Raw genomic sequence first — 19,576 nt, 5'->3', positions numbered from 1 at the left:
GTGCAGAAAAATACAGCGAGAGAGAGAGAGAGAGAGAGAGAGAGAGAGAGAGAGAGAGAGAGAGAGAGAGAGAGAGACAGACAGAGAGATAGAGAGAGTTGACAGTTATCTACACAGTAACATGTTATAGTAATGCACAGGCCCACGGCTAAATAGATCTGTGACCTCGCTTACTGTGAATCTCTGAGCAGAGCTTGACTTTGACCACTGGACTGATAGACAGGAAAAAGCAGCAATGCACAAAAGCTCCAATACAGTTGGCTGACTTAAGTAAAGTGCCTCAGATAAGACGAGATAAAAATTCATTTGTATTCAGACTTTGGCAATGCTGAAGTTGAACTTATATTTTGGCCAGTGTATCCTAAATATTCAGGTTTCTACATTTTTTGGTGGAATTGGGTTTTTGATGCATTTCTTGCATCGGATTTCAAAACAAACAAAAATATACCGTAGGCTTCACATAAGTGATTTGTCACATTTGATTTTTTTTTATCAATGTGAAGTAAAATGTAAACTATTCATAGGCATATTTGCTCAGTTGCAACTTCAGTATAGTTAGGATTTTTTTTCATTTATGACATTTATGATTATATGGTTTATTTTATCTTGAAAGAGGCTTATCTAAGTCAGAAATCAGGTTAGATGTGTTCTGTGCATTACGGCAAGCCTGCGAGGAGAACTTCAGCATCAACATTTCAGCTACAGGGGGTTTTGATAAATGCTGTAGGCTTATCTATTGGCTTATCTAATGCGATGTTTCTCTTTTCCCTTTGCGGTGGATTAAACCAGTGGTTCTCAACTTGGGAGTCAGGGGCCGCAGGTTGAGAACCACGGGACTCTGCTATCATCTCATGTCAAATTCATATGAGAAGAACATTGATGAGATCCTGCATTCAGAAAACAAACACCTAATACACAGATATGCAGACCAATAACCTAATGATATGCATTTACTTCTTTCTTTCTCACATCAGATTATATTGTCAGATCTGCTTCCTACCTCCTGGATGGAATAGCCAGTAATAGGTTACTATGCATCTAATTATTTGTTATATTATTTCTACAAATAAGTTTATTTCATATATGCAGATTTAACACAAGGTGAATTGCAGTGTCTGTATCGAAGTGTGGAAGATGTGTCGTTTGAAGAAACACTTATTAAAAACTGGGGTGATCAATCCATTTCCATGCTCCTTTTTTAAATTTAATAACATCGAATGCTCAAGTGCCGACAGTTTGAGCTTAAAAAGATATTTAAAGATATGTTTAATGCACTAGTGTAAAGCACAGCTAAGAGAAAACGGACCGTGTCCTAGGGGCATCCAGTCAATATCTTGTCTAAAGAAAATGATGAAAATGTACGTGAAATTCATAATGCTGGACTTGAATCAAATGCAGCTAATTATCTTCAGCAAAGCTCAACAACAGTGAGACAATGGGCCTGAGGGGAATTCCCACACATAACCACAGACAGCCAAACTAATTTAAGTTTAACAGTGGGTGAAGGGGACACAACAGCACTGTATCAGAGCATCTTTATAGAGAATATAGAGAACTGTGTATTTTAGAGAAACTTTTTAAAAAGACAGAAACAGCAAATATCCACCCACACAGTAATCCATTTGAAAGTTGTTACTGGACGGATATTCTATCTTTGATGCATCAGAGAGGCCGACCAATGCCCAAACCACATGACAAGCAAGCATCACAAGCGTATCTGGTAAGCAAAACATGGCAGATGTTTAACTACTCATTAGACCCATGTACAGTATAGAGAGCAGAGTGCTGAAAAGCGTGGGCTAAGACTACCGGTCTGGCTAACATTTCTATTGGCATTAACATGACAAAGAGGATGTTTTTCGACACGGGAGTGGGAAGTTTGAGCCGAGCTGCGGCAACGTGGCTTCAAAAACACTGTCTCATGTTTGTTCAAGCTTGGAAGAAGCTGCGAATCCACTGAACTCTGTTTGGCCGTGTCTGTGCTTTTATTTTACATTAGTGATCTAGAAGGTATTACCAGCACCGATGGCCCGCCTGTTTGTATCTGGATTTCATGTTGAGCCTTTTTTTATTTTTTTCAAAACTCTTTTTATTGGTGTTTTTCCACAATGTAAACAGTAGTTTCTCAAATTGTTTCAACATGTTTTTTTTTAAACATACATACAAACAAAAATAAATGTATATGGCAAAAACAGTAGTTACAAACAAGGCAAATATATGTATATAAAAAATGTTAAATACACCCCCCCCCACCCCCCCGCAAAAACTACAAAAAACACAGTCTTCATGGTAAATTGCAAAGTAATTACTGTTAGTGCTACAGATCAGTATCGAGTAAGGAGCAAGATTAAAAGGAGTAATAATAAAAATAACCAACAGCCAGCTTCACTGAGGTACACTCTGGAAATGCAATGTCTCTATATGGTCAAAGAGGGGTTGCCATATTTTGAAAAATGTATCCGTAGACCCACGCAGTGTGTATTTAATCTTTTCTAATTCACTAAAATGAAGAACATCTCTGATCCAAGCCTCATGGGATGGAGGAGAGGATGACTTCCAACGAAGTAATATCAGTCGTCTAGCCAATAGCATCAAGAAGGCCACAAGGTCTGCTTTAATTCCATGTTGAGCCTTTTAAAGGGACGATGGATTGTGACAACACAGCAGCGAGAATTTGACCATTAATAATGACCATACGGTTCGCTGTTCAATCCCCCCGCCCCACACACTTCCACCAATCCACTAAAAAATATTTCACACCAGTCAAGTGGGGATTTTGTGAAATCTCAATCACGCCTGTGCTGCAGTCGAGGCGCAGCGACGAAGACAAATGGAGCCGGTTTTCACTCCAGCGTTTCCACTTCTGTCATCCTCTGGTAACCTTAGACAAAGACATGGAAACTCATCTCATCTCCTTGTACCAAAACAACCCTGGAGGACCTAATGGCAGCACGTCTCAAACATGACAACTATGCGGTTCCCCCCCCCCAGCTCTTACGCCCCATTGTCTTTCACCCCTCTTCCCTTCCCTTATTTTCTCCTGATAACCCCTGTCTTTCCTCATGCTGTCTCGCCCCTATCTCAATCTCCCGTTGTCACACACTCCATCATTCCACCACTCGCTTGCTCCTTCACTCCCTGCCTCTCCCCCCCTCCCCCTCCTCCACCTATCAAGTGAAGCGCTGGAGACATGAAGGCAGTTGTTCTATACAATGGCTCCAGTCTTCCACACTGTTGCCCCACCACAATTAGTGGACCAGCCCTCTTCACAAGTAGAGGAAAAACAGTGAGCGTGCACAGAGGTCCCTTTGTTCCTCTATGCATTGTGCACACCTGAGCCCCTGTGTGTCGGATTTGTTCTCACCTAATGCAAATAAGTTGAGCGGGTCGATATATGAAACAACACATGCAGCTTCTATAGAGGTGCATGTGTGTGTATCTATACATCTGTTTTGTAGGTGTGGAAGCAGGTATGTATATGCAGGAGTAAACGTTGTTATTTTCTATGTGTCTCTGTGTGTGTGTGCGCGCATAAATGAGACACACAGCTTTTATAGAGGTGTGTGTGCGTTATATCTGTTTTGTAGGTGCAGAAATATGTACAGTACGAGGGGAAAAGTGCTGCTATTCTCTATATGTGTAGGTGTGTGTGTATGCGAGCATGTGTTTGTGCGTACTGTAGGTGCAGACAGATGGGAAAGCCCACGCACTGGGGTTCAGGACAAATTGGCTGCCTCTTGTCTCCACTCCTCTTTAATTACTGTAGTTCTGAAACACAAGGGCTACCTACCTACCAACCTAATACTGCAGAAGGAGATATCAACAGCGCCGTTTATCATGCAGAGTGCCAGCAAAAGTGGGACAACTAAATGCTGGTTTCTCTCCACGATTTCCACACTCAGAACAGTTACACTGCCCACATTATCAAGAGTGCTTCTGTTCAGATTTTAGTGGAGGGTTTGGGATAGAAATAGATGCTCGCTATATGGAAATGATTTATAATGGCCTGCAGATGACTGTAAAAGTACAACTAGTGTAGGCAGGCCTAATTAAAGGTGAACAAAACAGCAGTTTAAATGGGGTCATATTGGATTGATCTGAATATGTTGTAACATTTACTCCACCAGAACATGAAACTAAGCAAGTTCAAGGAACACTAACCGTTGTAAATATTGTTTGTTGAATTGATAAAAATATTAGCGAGATTAACTTTGAAACACCCAGAAACATTTTTGTGCCTCAGAGAGAGGACTAGAAGAATGACACAATAAGTGCAGGGATAGACAACAAATGGACCAGTCAAATAAGTGAAGAAGCAAAAAAAATAGCAACATGGCCATGTATATCCACTTTTCATTTGTGTTTTTGTTCAGATTTGGAAGTCATAGTTCACTGCTATGATACTGCAGAGGGTAGTTAAGTGTAAGCTAAGCCTACACAACCCCATAGGCAGAAAGAGGGAGGAAGCTAAACTTACTCCATCTCAACACAAAAGTGTCATTCTGGTTTACTCATATTCTGCGATGAGTGGATGCAATCTATCAACTAACTTTTGCCTGTTATAATTTCCCACATTAGTGAAAATGAAGGAAAGCAAGAAATTAGAGAGCATTTTTGTACTCTTTCACACAATGATGAAGAGTGAGAACTAACAGTATTATGAAGATGCCCACGTGTGTGTATCTGTCTTATCGGCTACGTCAACACCCATATTCCTGTACCAATAACACCTATATATCCCAGCTGCTCCAACGTGTGCATGCACACGCTTTAGCGCCACTAGCATCACAGACATGTCACACCTCACTAATAAGAAGTGGAAGAAGAGCGGCATGAGAAAGGGAGACAGAGAAACGTCGAGATTTTCATTTCTCCGCTTTGCCAGTGGCACCTGGGGTGGCAATCAACAACCCCTCCGCTGCCTATTAGCTACCGCTCTCACCGCAATCAGTATCCGCTCTGGCACAGGCACCAGACCCACATTTCACGTAAGATGTTTGTGTCTCACTGTTGTGTGTGTACGAGTGTGCCTGTTGTTGCCATGTCTGCTTCTGTTACAGCCCTGTTGCACACTTAACCACAACAAGGAGGATAACGCATTAAGCCGAGCGCTTTAAAATTCATTAGGGGCGCTCATGGGAAAGCGCATTAGAGGCTAGTGAGGCTGAATTGAAATATCTGCTATGTGTCAGTAGCAACTATTTTTCTTTCTGGGGTGGGGAGTTGCCACTAGAAATCACTGAGCCACATAGTAGAGGAAGGTTTTATGCAAATATTTATGCACATATGCCATGCTCCTCCTCCATATATCAATGGTATTTGTTTTGACTTTGGCCCAGTAATGGGGAGAAGGAAGGAGGTAAGGAGAGATGGAGAGGCATACAGATGGAGACATGGTGGGAGGTAAAGAGGATGAAAGAAGGACAGGGTGATGAAGACAGATTGAGGTGGGTTTAGAGAGAGGAAAGAAAACGAGGGGGGGAAAGTGAGAGAACGGAATAAAGAGAACGAGCAAATGAGAGAAAGAAAAAAAAAAGCAAGTCAATGAGTGCGGGAAAGAGTGCAAGGGCGAAGGAGCAAATGGAAAATGGAGAACGCGAGGAGGAAATCCAAAAGGGAGAGGTTTGACTTTACCTTCAGTGGGGTTGATAGCTCCTGGTAAGTCGTCCCATGGGAGAGTCCAAGCAGGGCAAGGATGAGGGGAGAAGACTGCCTCAATGCCATCCTCCTAAAGAACACACACACACACACACACACACACACAGTTACCATAGAAACTCCTCTACAGCCTTGAGGTTCTGTGGTCCAAATGGTTGTAATGAAGCAGTTTACAGAGAACCAACATGCCCTTTGTTACCTTGCTCAGTCCGATCTGAAACTACACCTGAGGACAAACCACTTCTACTACACTTTTATTGTTCTTTCTTCAGACAGAACAAATGTTTCACCAATACAGTACATACTCCGGCGCATTCAGTACACTCTGGAGAACCAGTGGAGAAATGTAGAAAATGAGACAAGAGTGTTTATATATAAACACTCTTGCGTAAGGGTTCAATATTAAGTGCATTGTAGTCTATGAAGGGAGGACATTGGTGTGGAGTGAATCCACTATATGGTAAGGGAACATCTTTATACGACAGCCATGTGTTTGCCTTCACATAAGTGGCCTTACAGAATCATGTTGATGGGTCCTATAAAACGTTGTAAAGATGAGTTTCATGTGTTTTGGTTCTGTCTGTACTGATAACTGCGCCAATTACTGAGTTTATATTACTGAATTACTTAGTATATGGAGTGCCACTCGATGTGCCCCATTCTTTCTGTGTGGTTTCCTCCAGCATTAGACCATCTATGTCTATGTAGTACATTCTTTCTAATTCTTACTGTATTAGCGCTTCATTTCTGTATTGATAATTTTCTGTGATTGCCTCTCTATTGTTTATATTGAGGTTACTTTGGGTGGTATCTCTGTGTGCTCTACTTCTATGTCTAGTACTCTCTACTAATTAGACTATGAGTACTAGCACCTGTGTTCTAATGATTATTGATGCCTGTCTTGTATTTAAGGGAGTTGACAGAGACATCTTGCTTTATACCCTGACGAGGACAGTGTTGCTGTCAAAATGTTTTTTTTTTGCTTTTTGACAAAACAATAAAGAATTCTGCATCAGAGCTACTGGAGTGTGGCTCCAATTTTTTTACTTTGAAGGTCCTATAGTATGTACATCACCACTAATATATATTAAATTACCTTGTGCTACAGTAGGTTAGGTAAAAAAAAGAGAAGGGAATCACTAGTCTATATTATTTGAAGCTGGTTGCACAGGCATTTTGATTGGCATGCATCAGTGTGTGTTAACTGGAGTGAGGAAGCGGCATAGTTTACGAGCCACATCCACTGAGCTATTCTGTATAGTGCAGAGTGATGGGACCGGTGCCTCTGGTTAGCAGGAGTGAGGGATAGCGTGTCACAGCGTTGGACGGCAGATCTGTCTGTCTCTTACTGGCTTGCCTTGGGACACACACCAACACATATGAGGACGCATACCCACACAGACAGACAGACACCTCAGCCGAGCCAATGCAACAGCTGCACTGCAGACATGATGGTGGCGACACACAGCCAGCCTTGTAATCCCTCTGGGCAGACAAAGAATGGTGGCCATTGTGTATGTGTGTGTGTGTGTATGCACATTCCTGTTAGTGTTAATGTTTGAAACGGTCTTGGCATGAACACTTTCATTTGTGCACATCTGTGCCTGACTAAATCTCACCCCGCTACGTGGTACATTTATGACCCAACCCAGCCACCCCGTCGTCCTCCTCACTCAGGCTCCCTCTTTTCCCCCTCCATCCCTTTTCCTCTCTTCCTGTTACTGGATATCATATTGTTGTAGACGGTTAGCCAGCAGGAAATCACAGATTTATCTTTGCTGAGAGTGCAGAGCTATCAGGCCAAGAGAACAGTAGGAAGGTTCAGAAGTGGGAGGTTAGTCGGGGCTGAGGAGAAGTTTCCTTCTGAACAGCTGGGCCTGCTTATCTCCTGCTGGAAAAAACTAGTCCAAAAAAAAAATGTTGCAGGGGCAACATTTGGTGTTCTGTAGAGCTAAGCTACCAATGTGTGTGACTCTGAGTGTGTGTGTGTGTGTCACTGCTAGAGCTTCCAATGCTTCCTAAGGGAGCTGTATATTAAGACTATGGAGTTATTATGCTAGTATTGTGTGCTGTCTCCACTCTTCACACATATATTTCCAACTAATACTATGAGCTACTTAGGCTGGCTATAAAAGGTTATTTTGTTTTGGATTGGATTCACTGTTTTTATTGCACCTGGGATGAGAATAAGCTGAATGTGCATTGTCTGCAGCGCACTAATGCATTAAGTGGTAACAGGGGAGTCCGCTGACATTACCAAACTGTGCCTTTCTAAATGCACTGAGGGCAGTGAAGTAGAACTGCATATTTCGTTAATAAAGAATAAAGGCAGAGTTGACTGAGAAATATTCTGTACTGTCATACCAAAAGCCTCTGTTAGAAGAAATTACTGTATACGGACTTGGGCGTTCTCAAACCTTTGAAGAGACAATTTCAAACATAAAGTCTGTGATTGAAAGCACTTAACATTTAAGCATTGGCAGAAAGAAAGAATTCTACAATTAACAAAGTCTGTTATAAGCCATAGCATTAACTTAGAGCAACACTCTTGTAAGAACAATCAGCAGAGAATAGAGGCGTTAAATTACAGGGATAATGGTTAACAACCAGTTGGAGTCCCCGAGCCCTCCATCATGCTGTGATGGGACACTGGGAGAGAGCTCAGCTCCTTAAAGTCACAGTCTGTGGATGTGTGTTAACCCCTTGCACGCCGACTTTTCCCTTTAAAAAGCTTCACAGTTCAACTTTTTTCCACACTGTACAGCAATGCCACATACATATTCTGTATCTGCTCGTTCCAGCCCTTCATTGAAGGTGTAGCACACTTATACTGAGTGAAATATTCAAACCCAAGATGACATCAGATGGAAGAAATTTAGATGTCTTGTGCATGATTTTATACACATTTCTATCCTATTCAGCATGACATATTTGGTGTCTTGGGAGGACAGAGAATTTAAAGGGTCTATGTGTAATTTCTGGTCCAATGTTAGCCTCTATAGTTCAGTGTTGCCATTGCAGCAGCACTCTGCCCTCCATAGAGTGAGACCATCATCAGCATGGTGGCGCCGGTTGGACTGTTTCAGAATCAACAACAATGAACGTTCTATCATGTTTTACCGAGTTAGCACTTTTTTTTTGGTTCAATGGACACTTGCCGAGATTAGGATACTGACAGTACCACGATTCCTGTTGTCTGTGGATTTTTGGAACATATCAAATGAAAGGAGTCGCTATTTTATCTGTGAAGTAACACTACTTGCCCGGTGCATAAATGGGCCGGTCCGAGGATTACATACACGCCAAATTCACCAAAACACCCTATCGATAAGTAATAAAGTCTCACATTTTCTATTTTCTGATGTGTGTTTTTTGGCAAAAACAAATTGCCAGATTTTTGAATGGACCTTGCCGTGGCTGTTCACTTTGTTTCACTCACTACCATTCGAGAACTTCTGCTGATTTTTACTAGTCACATTATGTTTCAGTAAAAGGAGAAATATTACACATTTAACCTTTAAAATAAAGTTCTGTGGGAACAAAGCTTGGCTGCACAACATGCATTTGTAATGATGGACCCACCGGTGGGACTGGCAGGGTTGCATACAAGTTCAGAGGGCACAGCATGAGCCCAGAAAAGGAAAGCATGATGAGAAATAAAAAAAGAAAATTATTCATTTACTTTAAGTTTAGTCATTGTGGGCCTGGGGCCGCCAACAAAGGGTGCCTGCGTGGTCCTCTCCGGGCCTTCCTGCTCCACTTGGCTAGTTGGGACGGCCTCTGCTGCTGGGGCTGGGGGGCTGGACCCGGGGGTTTGGGAGGTGGAGGGAGCCATCCCACAGGCCCGGGCCGCCCTGACAACCCCAGGTACCTCCTGGACACGGCTGTGCCAACGCAGCAGGAGGGGCAGCTGGGCCAGAGCGCTAGCAGCGTGCGTCTGAAGGGAATGCTGTGAGAGAGAATAGGAGAATGAGAGGGATGAAAGAGAAAAGAAAAACAAGGAGATATGGATTAAGTGACTCATCAGACGTGTCATTGTCCAGTGAAGCGAGATGTCAGGTTCCACCAGAATGACCAACCGCTCATCACCCTGCTGGACAGAAACATGGAGGAAAGGAGGGGGGCAGAAAAATACGAATATAGCGGTATATAAAATGTGTGTGTGTGTTGGGAGGTGGGGAGAGGGAAACAGAGACATGATCTGAGAATTAGTGTGTGTGTGTGTGTGTGAGTGAGTGAGAATGAGAGTGAGAGAGAGAGAGAGAGAGAGACAGAGAGAGAGAGAGAGAGAGAGAGAGAGAGAGAAAGAGTGAGAGAGAGAAGGGACAGTTGGTAGTCCGACAACTGGGTGGAGTGGGAAGGATCCGTCTCAGCTGCGTGTGTCCGTGGACAGTGATGGCCGTTAAGAGGAGACACGCTAGGCTGAGTGTGAAACTGGAAACCACTGGAGCACAGCTGACTACTAAAAGCCTCATTGTGAGAACTTCAGTTCATTCCCACAGTCAAGGGATAGTTGGAGATGGCTGAGGGGTGAAAGGGAGGTTGAGACCCACTTCCCTGCGTGACTGTGAAGAATTCCTGATCTATAAAACCATATGTCTCCTTCAACCACCAATAAATAAGAATATGACAGAACAGCTACAGTACAGTCTGGTCCCCATTGCAATGCGACTGCTACCAACTTAAAATATGCAATAACTATGTGTAATGAATATTCACATGATGTTCATAAACAGCTGAAGTCTTTCCCAAAAAAAAAAAAAAAAAAAGTTTATGAAGTTAAGAGTCTTAGGGTCAACATAACAACCCACTCATCCTTGATCTGTTGCAAACAGAAATGCGTTTCTAAAGTACAGTCATTGAAATGCATTTCAACCTGCTCCATCTGAATAGAAACCCTCCCATACACTGTTATCACGCTTTGCCAGGTGGCTCTGGACCACCTTTGAGAGCAGGAACCTGTGCCAAGTCTGATGCAGTGACTCTTCTTGACTCAAGTTTCTGCCTGGCTGGATCTGAAAGGAGCTGGATGTGCTACCTGCTTACCCCGACCAGAATGTCAAAATCATATGTCACGCATAATTTGACATGTCATCATAATAAAGAGCGGTCACCAGGGAAAAAGCCAGTAAATACACTGAATAGGTGTTCTGTGCATGGCACCGCCTACACAAGGTGGCATCAGAGTGAAGTCATGTGTGCGACTGTTTACGTTGCGAAACAAAGACTTGGACAGCTACACGTGATTGTTCACGGTGCAAATAAAGAGTCTGCTTATGGTAGATTTTGGAAGGCTTACAGCATGCGATTGCGTTGAAGATACGGGGCTTATGGAGGAGATGCATGTATTGACTCTAAGATTAGATGAGCATTAGAAATCTATTCACACAATAGATCTAAATTAGGCAAAGCCCTAAGAAAACAGTAGAAAGGTTAGTTTCTGGACGAGGCTTCGGTCCACAGACATTCATATGATAAATAATGAAATTCCAATGCTTTTACCAGGTACTGATAGATGCATGGCAGCAGCACCACATCAGTCAGAGTGAAGTACAGTCCCTCCGCAAACACATGCTCCAGCGGGGGCAGGTCCGTGGTCTTCACTTTCCTTATCTCAGAGTTCTCCCTGGTGGCCGGAGGGGGAACTGCATCCACAGACAGCTTGGCCAGAGCCGTGCTGAGCTCCAGTCCGTCACACGCCTGAGGGGGCCGAGCAGCCTGGGACTCTGGGTTCCCCTGGGCTTCGGGGGATTCACCCTGTTTCTTCTGCCTCTGTTGCTGCAGTTTCTGTCTGCGGATTTTGTCATCATTGTGGACTTTAACAGGCTCGCCCAGCTTTTTCTCTAAGTGGAGGATGGCGGGAGGCAGCTGCAGATACTGATTCGTGGGATTTTGGAGGTGTTCTTCAACAGCAGAGGGGATGCCAATTTCACACAGTCTGGTCCACTGGCTCACCTGCGAGTAAAGAGGATGAGAAAGAGAAGATTTTTGTCCGTCAAATATAGCAGCCCCTTTTTCTGAAAACTCCCTTAATTGAAAGTAAAATCATGACTGAAGCCTTGTTAGAACATGTGTTAGAAGAATGGCATTCAGAAGATGGCCTATGCCACTAGCTACACTAAAGCAGTATGGATAGTATCAACTATTAGATCTCAAGCACAATACTTGCTAATCACAGTCATTTAATGATTCAGGCACTTGCTTTGTTGCAAATCAAGCAACAGATCAGCCATCAAGTTGGAGTTGGACTGGAATTACATCCAGCTCTAAGGAAACAGAATTGGAATTGAACTGGAATCGATTGGAATGACAGGAAACAGAATTGAATTCCATTAAATTCCACTACATTATAAATCAAACATCATGAAAGACAGTTAAATAAATCAAATACATTCAATCATAATGTATGTATTATGATTACATGTTATGCATCAACTACCACCTAAAACATTTTCTGATATTCAGCATTGATAATATATAACCCTACGTGTAATCTCAGATATGTGGTAAGAAAAAACAAAAAAGAAACATGGAATTTCACAGAATTAAATTCAACTTACTGAAATTCCAATTGAGGTTTTCTTTTTTTTCTTTTTTTTTCAAATTCCTGAACTGGAATTGATGAGTTAATTCATGAACTGACCCCAACATTGATTCCTCCCAACTAACCTCAGCGCAGGCCTTCAGACAGGTCTTCTTGAAGCCCAGCAGTGCCAACACATCCTTCCTGCTCGGGTCAGCCTCGGTGGTCTTGTCGATGATGTGTCGCAGCACCACAGCCAGTCCGGCCCTGCAGTACCTCCCGGTCTCATCCACAGCAGCAGGGAGGCGGCAGCCCCTCACCAGCAGGGGCAGGTCCTCCAGCTGGATGTCACACACATCCAGAGACTCCGGCAGCTGACTTCTCAGTGACTGGGAGCCGGAGGGCTTGGCGGCGACCAGAAACACCTTGAAAGACTTGCATTCGCAGTAGGACAGCAGAAACAGGGCGATGGAGGTGTGCAGGGGAACAGATGGCTCTTCATTTTGGGAACAAACTTCTAAATAGAGAGAGTGCTGCTGTTGCTGCTTCGTGTCTGTGTGCTTCATGATAAACAGTACTGCAGAGTAAAACAGAAGGTGGCAAACAAGCTATTAGTTAGGGAAAATTGTCTAGAAAATGTGATAATAACATCAATAAATTGCATTTAGCCGTGCATGCATCTTGTAGCATGCAAGCTAGGAAGTCTGCATACTGTCCTTGTGGATGCGAGGTATAAAACAACATTAGAAGATACTTACAGCAGCTTTTGTAAAGCAGAGATATGTACAGGACATTAGTTTACACTAAACCCACGTTGTTATGGAAGGCACTTCCTACTTTCTTCTTCTTTGCCGGTGCTAACGATTGGATAGCTCCACAGTGCCACCAGTTGTCCGTGTCATTCCTTACGAATCAATACTAGTGGAAACGATAATTAATATGAGATATATAAAAAAAATAATACAAAATGCATAAAAATAATAAGTGGATTGAATAGTAAATGCAAAACTATGCGCTTTTGGAATGTTTTTAATGAAAACACAACTTCCACACAATGTTCCGCGCCGTGTAGTTTCCGCGGACGTATTTAATGGTTGCGCAGGTTGAAAGAAGGAAAAGCGGTCCATCCATCCTGGTTGATCTCTGTTCCCTGAGTAGGAACTGCTGATTAACCTTCGATATTTGCTCGTCTGAACGACTACACCTGTATAAAGAGCACACATTTACCAGGAGCGGACTGTGAGGTAATGTAATCAGTCAGAAAATCGACGGACTTTATTGAGATTTATAATTGATAGCTGGGTGGGAAGTTAGCCACTGTGCAGCTATCACAGTCAGTGCACAGTCTCTCTTCCTGACAAACTACTCAGCAACGTCAGCCTATCTGGTTCCTTATAACCGATAGACAAAGTCAGGGGCGTTGTTAGGATTTTATTACATTAGGGGCTCAGTTACAGTGACATAGAGGGGGGTCCGGGGGCATCCTCCCTGGGAAGAAATGTTTAAAATTTCAACAGCAAAATGAAGCAGACTGGTGAACATACATGGGTCTAAATTAATCATCATAGTAAACACTTAAAACAACAGTCTGTACAGGCCTACAGTGATGTATTGTAGTGTGTTGCCTGTCTTTTCTGTCACGGTCTCTCTCTTCACTTCCTCCCCCTCTGAATTCTTCTCTTGCCTCTTCTTATTTCTCTCCTCCCCTCATCTCTCTTTGTCTCTGTCCTCTTCTCCCCTCTCTTGTTCAGTTCAGGTTTTGCAAAAGGTAAACAGAGAGACACAGGTGAATGAATATATACAGCTTTTAAGGGTATATATGATACACAGAGTATGCTCCTCACTGCTCATGTGTCTCTGCTGTGAAAGAAAACTGACCAATAAGCTATATTTTATCAAAGGTTGTGCCTCTATATATTTCACTAATTAATAATATTATAACAACCTAATAGTAAGCTACTTATCTAGGTATGGAAATTTAACTTTAAGCATAACTTATTCTCAGAAACAAATTATTTCTCCTCTCATTTCCCGGCTACATCATAGCTGTAGTAACAAAGATTATTATGCCATGGAAAAGCCTGATACATTATGAATGGCTGGGGAAGTTTACTATACATCAGTAAAATTTCTAGAGGTACAAACTCATTTAAAAAGAAGTTATGTTTTTTTTTTTTTTATGAATCTCACTATTAAACACATTTTCTCACATTTAATAGAAACAATGTCTCAAGTTGAAAATAATAGACATTCATGTGAAGGGAAATAGGTTTTATGCTTTTAATGTTCAGCAGCCCAAACAAATAGAGCTGAATGTGAGGATGAACCTGACCAGACCGCACCCCTGTAACTAACTAACTGGCTGGCTGGAGACACAAGAGACATTTTGTTTACAATTATGTTTTGTTTTGTTTTTTACTTTTGAACTTATGTAAAACTTGCTTATATTTCCTGATTAAAAAGATATTGGAGGCTAATCTCAAAAGCCCAAAAGAAAGACCTTAGCGATGTCACTAGACAAACTAAGTGGATATTGAAGCCTACTTAAGCTAACATTCCTTATTATCACTCCTAGATTTTAAACCATGGCTGCAGCCGTCAGTCTGGACTTGGATCCCATCTTCCTGAAGGGACTGAGTTACCTGCACTCCAAGAGCAAAGACTCTGCTGAGAAACTCAAAGCTCTGCTGGATGAGTCGCTATCCAGAGGGAGTGACTCATCTTACCGCTCATCACAAAAAGTAAGGAGTTATTTACATCTTGATGCTAATATATATAGGAGTTCTCTGTCCGACCCCTTCCTTTATTGACATTGTTGCTCACTATTATTCACTTGTCACCTTGTCTTATTGGTATATAATTTATAGAACTAGATGCAATGTCCTTTGTCTTAATCACTGTGTATCTTCAGGATATAGAGGTGTCCAAGAGCTCTGTGTCAAAGCTGAGCCTAAGTAAACAGGACTCCAAGTCGTCCTCAAGCTCCTCGTCCTCCAGCAGCAGCAGCGGCAGCAGCAAGTCCAGCAGCTCCGAGAAGAGCAAGAAAGAGGCAGAGAAACGACCCTCTGAGAAGGTACTGGGTGCATTTTGTCCCTGGATGAATTGGAGTAAATATTCATATTAGGTTCATATTCTGAATGATTATGTCCCTTAATGCATAACTCCGACCATTTTCGACCTGGACCCTATTTTCCCAACTTTTTTCATCATACCATGTGCAGATCTCCAATACAGTCCAATGGATACTCCAAAAATTAATTCATGAATTCATTTCAACACATTAATGGTTTAATCTGTGATGAGACATGTTGGTAAAACGATTTAATTGAAAATGATCTAAAGTCATGCCTTTCTCTTACAGTTTTGATGCTACATTGGCCATTGTAAATGTGTCTATGTAAAGTATTGAAAGAAAAAAGTGAAAGTTGTTAGGTCATGGCTAACGTGAAAATTGCATATTTCCATATCTCATTCCAGAGTGAGCAGCAATAGGTTTTTCAACCCCCCTCTATAGGGAAGCAATTTATGAGATGTTGGTCAGAATTGATCAATATGATGGAAAATAAGGTCCAGGACAAAAATGGGCGGAGTGATTCATTAAGTTCAAAAACAACATAAAATGATACATGCATAACATCATACAGGATTGTATAATTTTAAAATGACAAAAATGTGGCATGTTGTTACTTAGCTAGCACTGATTGTCAACATGCATAGTCTAAATTTACCTCATTTTTTCTAACTGGCGAACATAGGTCAGGGTTGATCTGGGTGAGGTTGACCCTCCAAAGAAGCCTCGGTTGGAGAAACCGGAGAATCGTTCTTCTCCAATCACCGTTCAGACGAGCAAAGACCTCATGCTGCCAAACATACATGACTACGACGAGACCAACGCTGACGACTTTGCCATGGAGATGGGTCTGGCTTGTGTGGTTTGCAGGTAAGTGTCACTTACTGACAAATAACGCAATAAATGTGGTTGGTCTGCAATGCATTAGGGCTTGAGGACATGTGTACGTGTTCATACTCTACACAGTTCTTTTAGCCTAGTATGTGGTATACAAGAAACTTGGATACTAGCCAGACATGCATTTCCATTCATGCGTTTACCTTTCTGTGCCATTTTTATTACCTCAGACAAATGACAGTGACCATGGGAAACCAGTTGGTGGAATGCCAGGAGTGCCATAACCTGTACCACCAGGACTGTCACAAACCCCAGGTGACGGACAAAGAAGTTAATGACCCTCGGCTTGTGTGGTACTGTGCCCGCTGCACCAGGCAAATGAAACGTATGGTAAGGAAAATAATAATCTTCCTGTATCCACGTTGTACATATACATAGCATGGCTTAGGTGGCTAATCAGTGTTTATTCATGTTAATAAGGTAATATTAATAGGAACTGGCATTGTTTCTATTGTCTAAAAATAACAGTTTGAGTTGATTTCTTTCACTAGGCCCAGAAAGCCCAGAAGCCTCCACAGAAGCCGGCCCCTGCAGCGGTATCAGCAGCCCCTGTTGTAAAAGACACACTGGTGAAAAAGACGGAGCTCAAAGCCAAGCCTGACACAGCCAGCACCTTCCAGGCCTTCAAAAGAACGGAGGTGAAGGTACGCATTAATTCATCATGGCTTCTGCAGGATGTTAGACTTGAAAAGCATGTAAGACAGCATGTGAGGGTTAGGGTTTGGATTAGTTGTTAGGCCTATTCCGTTTGGGTTAGGGTTAATGTTTGATTTCCCAACTTTCTGAATGGTTAACAAACATTTGGGTTATGAAGTGACACTGAAATTATGAGAATAACTTTTAACAAATTTTAGGTTAGCAAAACCTTGCTTTGTTTCCCACCATTGGCCTTTTGCTAGCCACACCATAGCTAACCACACCATAGCCACACCTGCTCTTGTGTTACCCCTCACATCAAACAAAAACTAGTGTTCTGCATCTTTCTGTGGTTACTGGTGGTGAAAGAGAGAAGAACGGTAGCCGTCAATAACAGGGCACACTGCTCTAAAAGGCAGCGTACATAAAGTCCCTGCAGAGGAAAATGTGTAGGAAGCATATTTTTATTTTCAAGTACCAGCCTACTCAGTTCCACTCTGATACAGCGTTCCTATGCAGTGCACTTTTCCAGGGGGATTGTATTTAAAACTTTTCACAGTAGTGTTACTCAGTGGAGTTCACCGTAGTTATTTTGACAGCAAACGCAATATCTTGTTGTCAATAATTGATTCTATCAATACAAGTCGGAGTGGAAGTGTTTTTGTTGGTTTTCAATACAAATGTTGCCCAAGTAGGTAAGTCAATGCACTGTCCAGCTTGCAGGTAATTGTCACTAATTGACACAACTTAAATGGTAAATGTAGTTGGTCTACAATACTGGGGCTTTCAGACGTGTATGTGTTCCAAGCCAACTAATAATATTAATTTTACTCAGTGTTCTAGCATAGTATGTGGTATACAAGAAACTACAGCTACTGGTAGCTAATGGGTAGATATCCTGCAACTCTCACAGTGTGTGTTCTCCTTTGGGGATAGCTTTAAAGGAAAAAGGGTTTTGTTGCTTAGTGGTGTATTTTTCTTATTCCCACGGGTAACTGGCCAAACATAAACGATGTGATGTCACATTTGAGATATTTCAAGCACAGCTACAATTGACTTTGATAGCAGAAAATTGTTCAGCTATCTAAAACATCAACGGTAAACATCAGGTTTTGATGTCAGTCCCTCAGAATCAAAGAGCAAGAGCTTCTTTCTAGACTTACTGATGTTTTAACAATCATACAGGGAGAAATCCATCGGTTCTTCTTCAACAGTAGCCTCAATAGACCAGAATGCAATGCAGCCACAAGACGCGTTTTGAGTAAGGGACGCAGCTTGTGATCATAGACACGCCCCAATGTTCACAAACTAGTTGGCTAGCTGACTATATTTACATGCCAATATTGACCCTTTGAATGAAAGCAAAAAGTCCACGCCTTTTCTTGGGGTTGTAGAAAGGCCTTGTGGGAAATGTAGGAAATCGCTAACTGAACTAGATGAAGCAGGTTGAGGGAAAGTGGGTACACCAAAAAAAGTAAATTACAACACTTGATAACAAAATAACTCCTAGAATTCATTGAACACTACAACTTGATAACAGAGTAAGAGTATCTGAGGGTGACCTTAGCTAATCAGCTGCATTTGTTTAGAAAGCACTACACCACATACTCCAGACAGGCACTGCACACACTGCAAACTAGGTGCATAAAAAAATGACATATTTTTTCAACCTGCAGTTACACTGACAATGGTGCATAGTATTTGAGCTTTATCAGCAAATTTGCTTTGGCATGCTCTGAAATTAATTTACTGGTGTTTTTCAAAATGTAAAAAATAATGACCATGCAAACAGACTACAAAAACTTGGCATTGTGAATTGGTGTTGCAGTATGGTAATTATTTATCGTTTCGTCCAGGCATCCACAACATCAGCCAATCCCTGCAGCAGTGGCTCCTCCTCCTCAGCCAGCGGTCTTACGGGCTGGGCTGCATTTGGGGCCAAGACGAGCCCTTCTGTCTCCTCCAGCTCCAAACTGGGGTCTTCGGGCCCCAGCGGAAGCAGCAAGACCTCCACAGCTCCCTCTGGCCAGAAACCTGTGGGGCTGTCTGGGCTAGCTGGAGCCAAGTCAGGACTTGGGAGTACCAAGATGCCCGGGGGCGGCAATGGAAACGGCTCTAGCCAGGCGGCTCTGAAACCTCCTCCGCCCCTGACGCTGGGTAAGCAGCCGCTGAACCGCTCGTCCAGCGGGGACGGCCAAGGGAAGGTGTCGACGTCGGGGTCGTCAGGGGGCGGCTCCCCGAGCGGCTCCCAGCCGAGCGCGGGGGGGAACGGTGGCTCTGGCGGCAACGGAGGAGGTAATGGGAACAATGGGAACGGGTCAAAGGCCGCAGCAGGGGACAAAGCACCCACATCGCAAGAGTCCCAGCTCAACGCCATGAAACGGCTGCAACTGGTGAAGAAGAAAGCTGCACAGAAGAAACTGAAGAAATGAGCAGAGATAGAAAGCGCAGTGTAAGAGAAGGTGTGAGGGAGTAGAAAAGAAAGGCTTAAGCAGTGTGGAATTAGTGCCAGAGCATTATTTTGGAATTAAGAGAGCATCTGTACATGGAGTAACACCATCCAGTCAAATACTTGAATATTTCTTTGTGTAAAAGCTGCTGGACTCTGCGTGCCTCATTCTGTCATAACAAATCTAACCATTTGCAAAGTAACTGTCACTTTTTATTGACAAAGTTCATTAAATATCCTCTTCTTATAAAGTGGTAGTAGTGAGTGTTATGACTCTGTAGCAGACTTTGTTGGTGTCCCTGTGAATGTGAATTATAATATAGGACAAATGGAAAATGGATTA

General features: G+C 42.6%; 2 protein-coding genes across 3 annotated transcripts in view; one reads left to right on the top strand and one right to left on the bottom strand.

Moving 5' to 3' along the window:
* The window catches only part of gstcd (glutathione S-transferase, C-terminal domain containing), a 48,714-nt gene extending 35,683 nt beyond the window's left edge, over positions 1 to 13,031 (bottom strand). Inside the window, exons 1-5 of the mRNA XM_071912976.2 lie at positions 12,940 to 13,031; positions 12,328 to 12,758; positions 11,161 to 11,613; positions 9,341 to 9,607; positions 5,635 to 5,728 (exon numbers count right to left, since the gene is read on the bottom strand). Coding sequence (XP_071769077.1) covers positions 5,635 to 5,728; positions 9,341 to 9,607; positions 11,161 to 11,613; positions 12,328 to 12,747 — 1,234 coding nt within the window. The 5' untranslated portion in view covers positions 12,748 to 12,758; positions 12,940 to 13,031. The remainder of the gene's footprint in view (positions 1 to 5,634; positions 5,729 to 9,340; positions 9,608 to 11,160; positions 11,614 to 12,327; positions 12,759 to 12,939) is intronic.
* Positions 13,032 to 13,293: 262 nt separating this feature from the next.
* Positions 13,294 to 19,487, top strand: ints12 (integrator complex subunit 12). 2 transcript variants are annotated; one of them, XM_071912964.2, is made up of 7 exons: positions 13,294 to 13,425; positions 14,757 to 14,922; positions 15,093 to 15,254; positions 15,937 to 16,121; positions 16,319 to 16,478; positions 16,640 to 16,786; positions 18,641 to 19,487. In XM_071912964.2, exons 2-7 carry the CDS (start codon positions 14,767 to 14,769, stop codon positions 19,214 to 19,216), a joined length of 1,386 nt encoding a protein of 461 aa, XP_071769065.1. In that variant the 5' UTR covers positions 13,294 to 13,425; positions 14,757 to 14,766; the 3' UTR covers positions 19,217 to 19,487. The 2 variants fall into 2 exon arrangements, with proteins under 2 accessions (XP_071769065.1, XP_071769064.1); XM_071912963.2 differs by having other exon boundaries at positions 16,640 to 16,792.
* The last annotated feature ends 89 nt before the right edge of the window (positions 19,488 to 19,576 follow it).

The sequence above is a fragment of the Centroberyx gerrardi genome, chromosome 3, assembly GCF_048128805.1.
Source record: "Centroberyx gerrardi isolate f3 chromosome 3, fCenGer3.hap1.cur.20231027, whole genome shotgun sequence".
In the NCBI taxonomy this organism is placed as follows: Eukaryota; Metazoa; Chordata; class Actinopteri; order Beryciformes; family Berycidae; genus Centroberyx; species Centroberyx gerrardi.
Note: the sequence above shows the minus strand (reverse complement) of the source record. Positions and strands in the feature narration are given on the sequence as shown.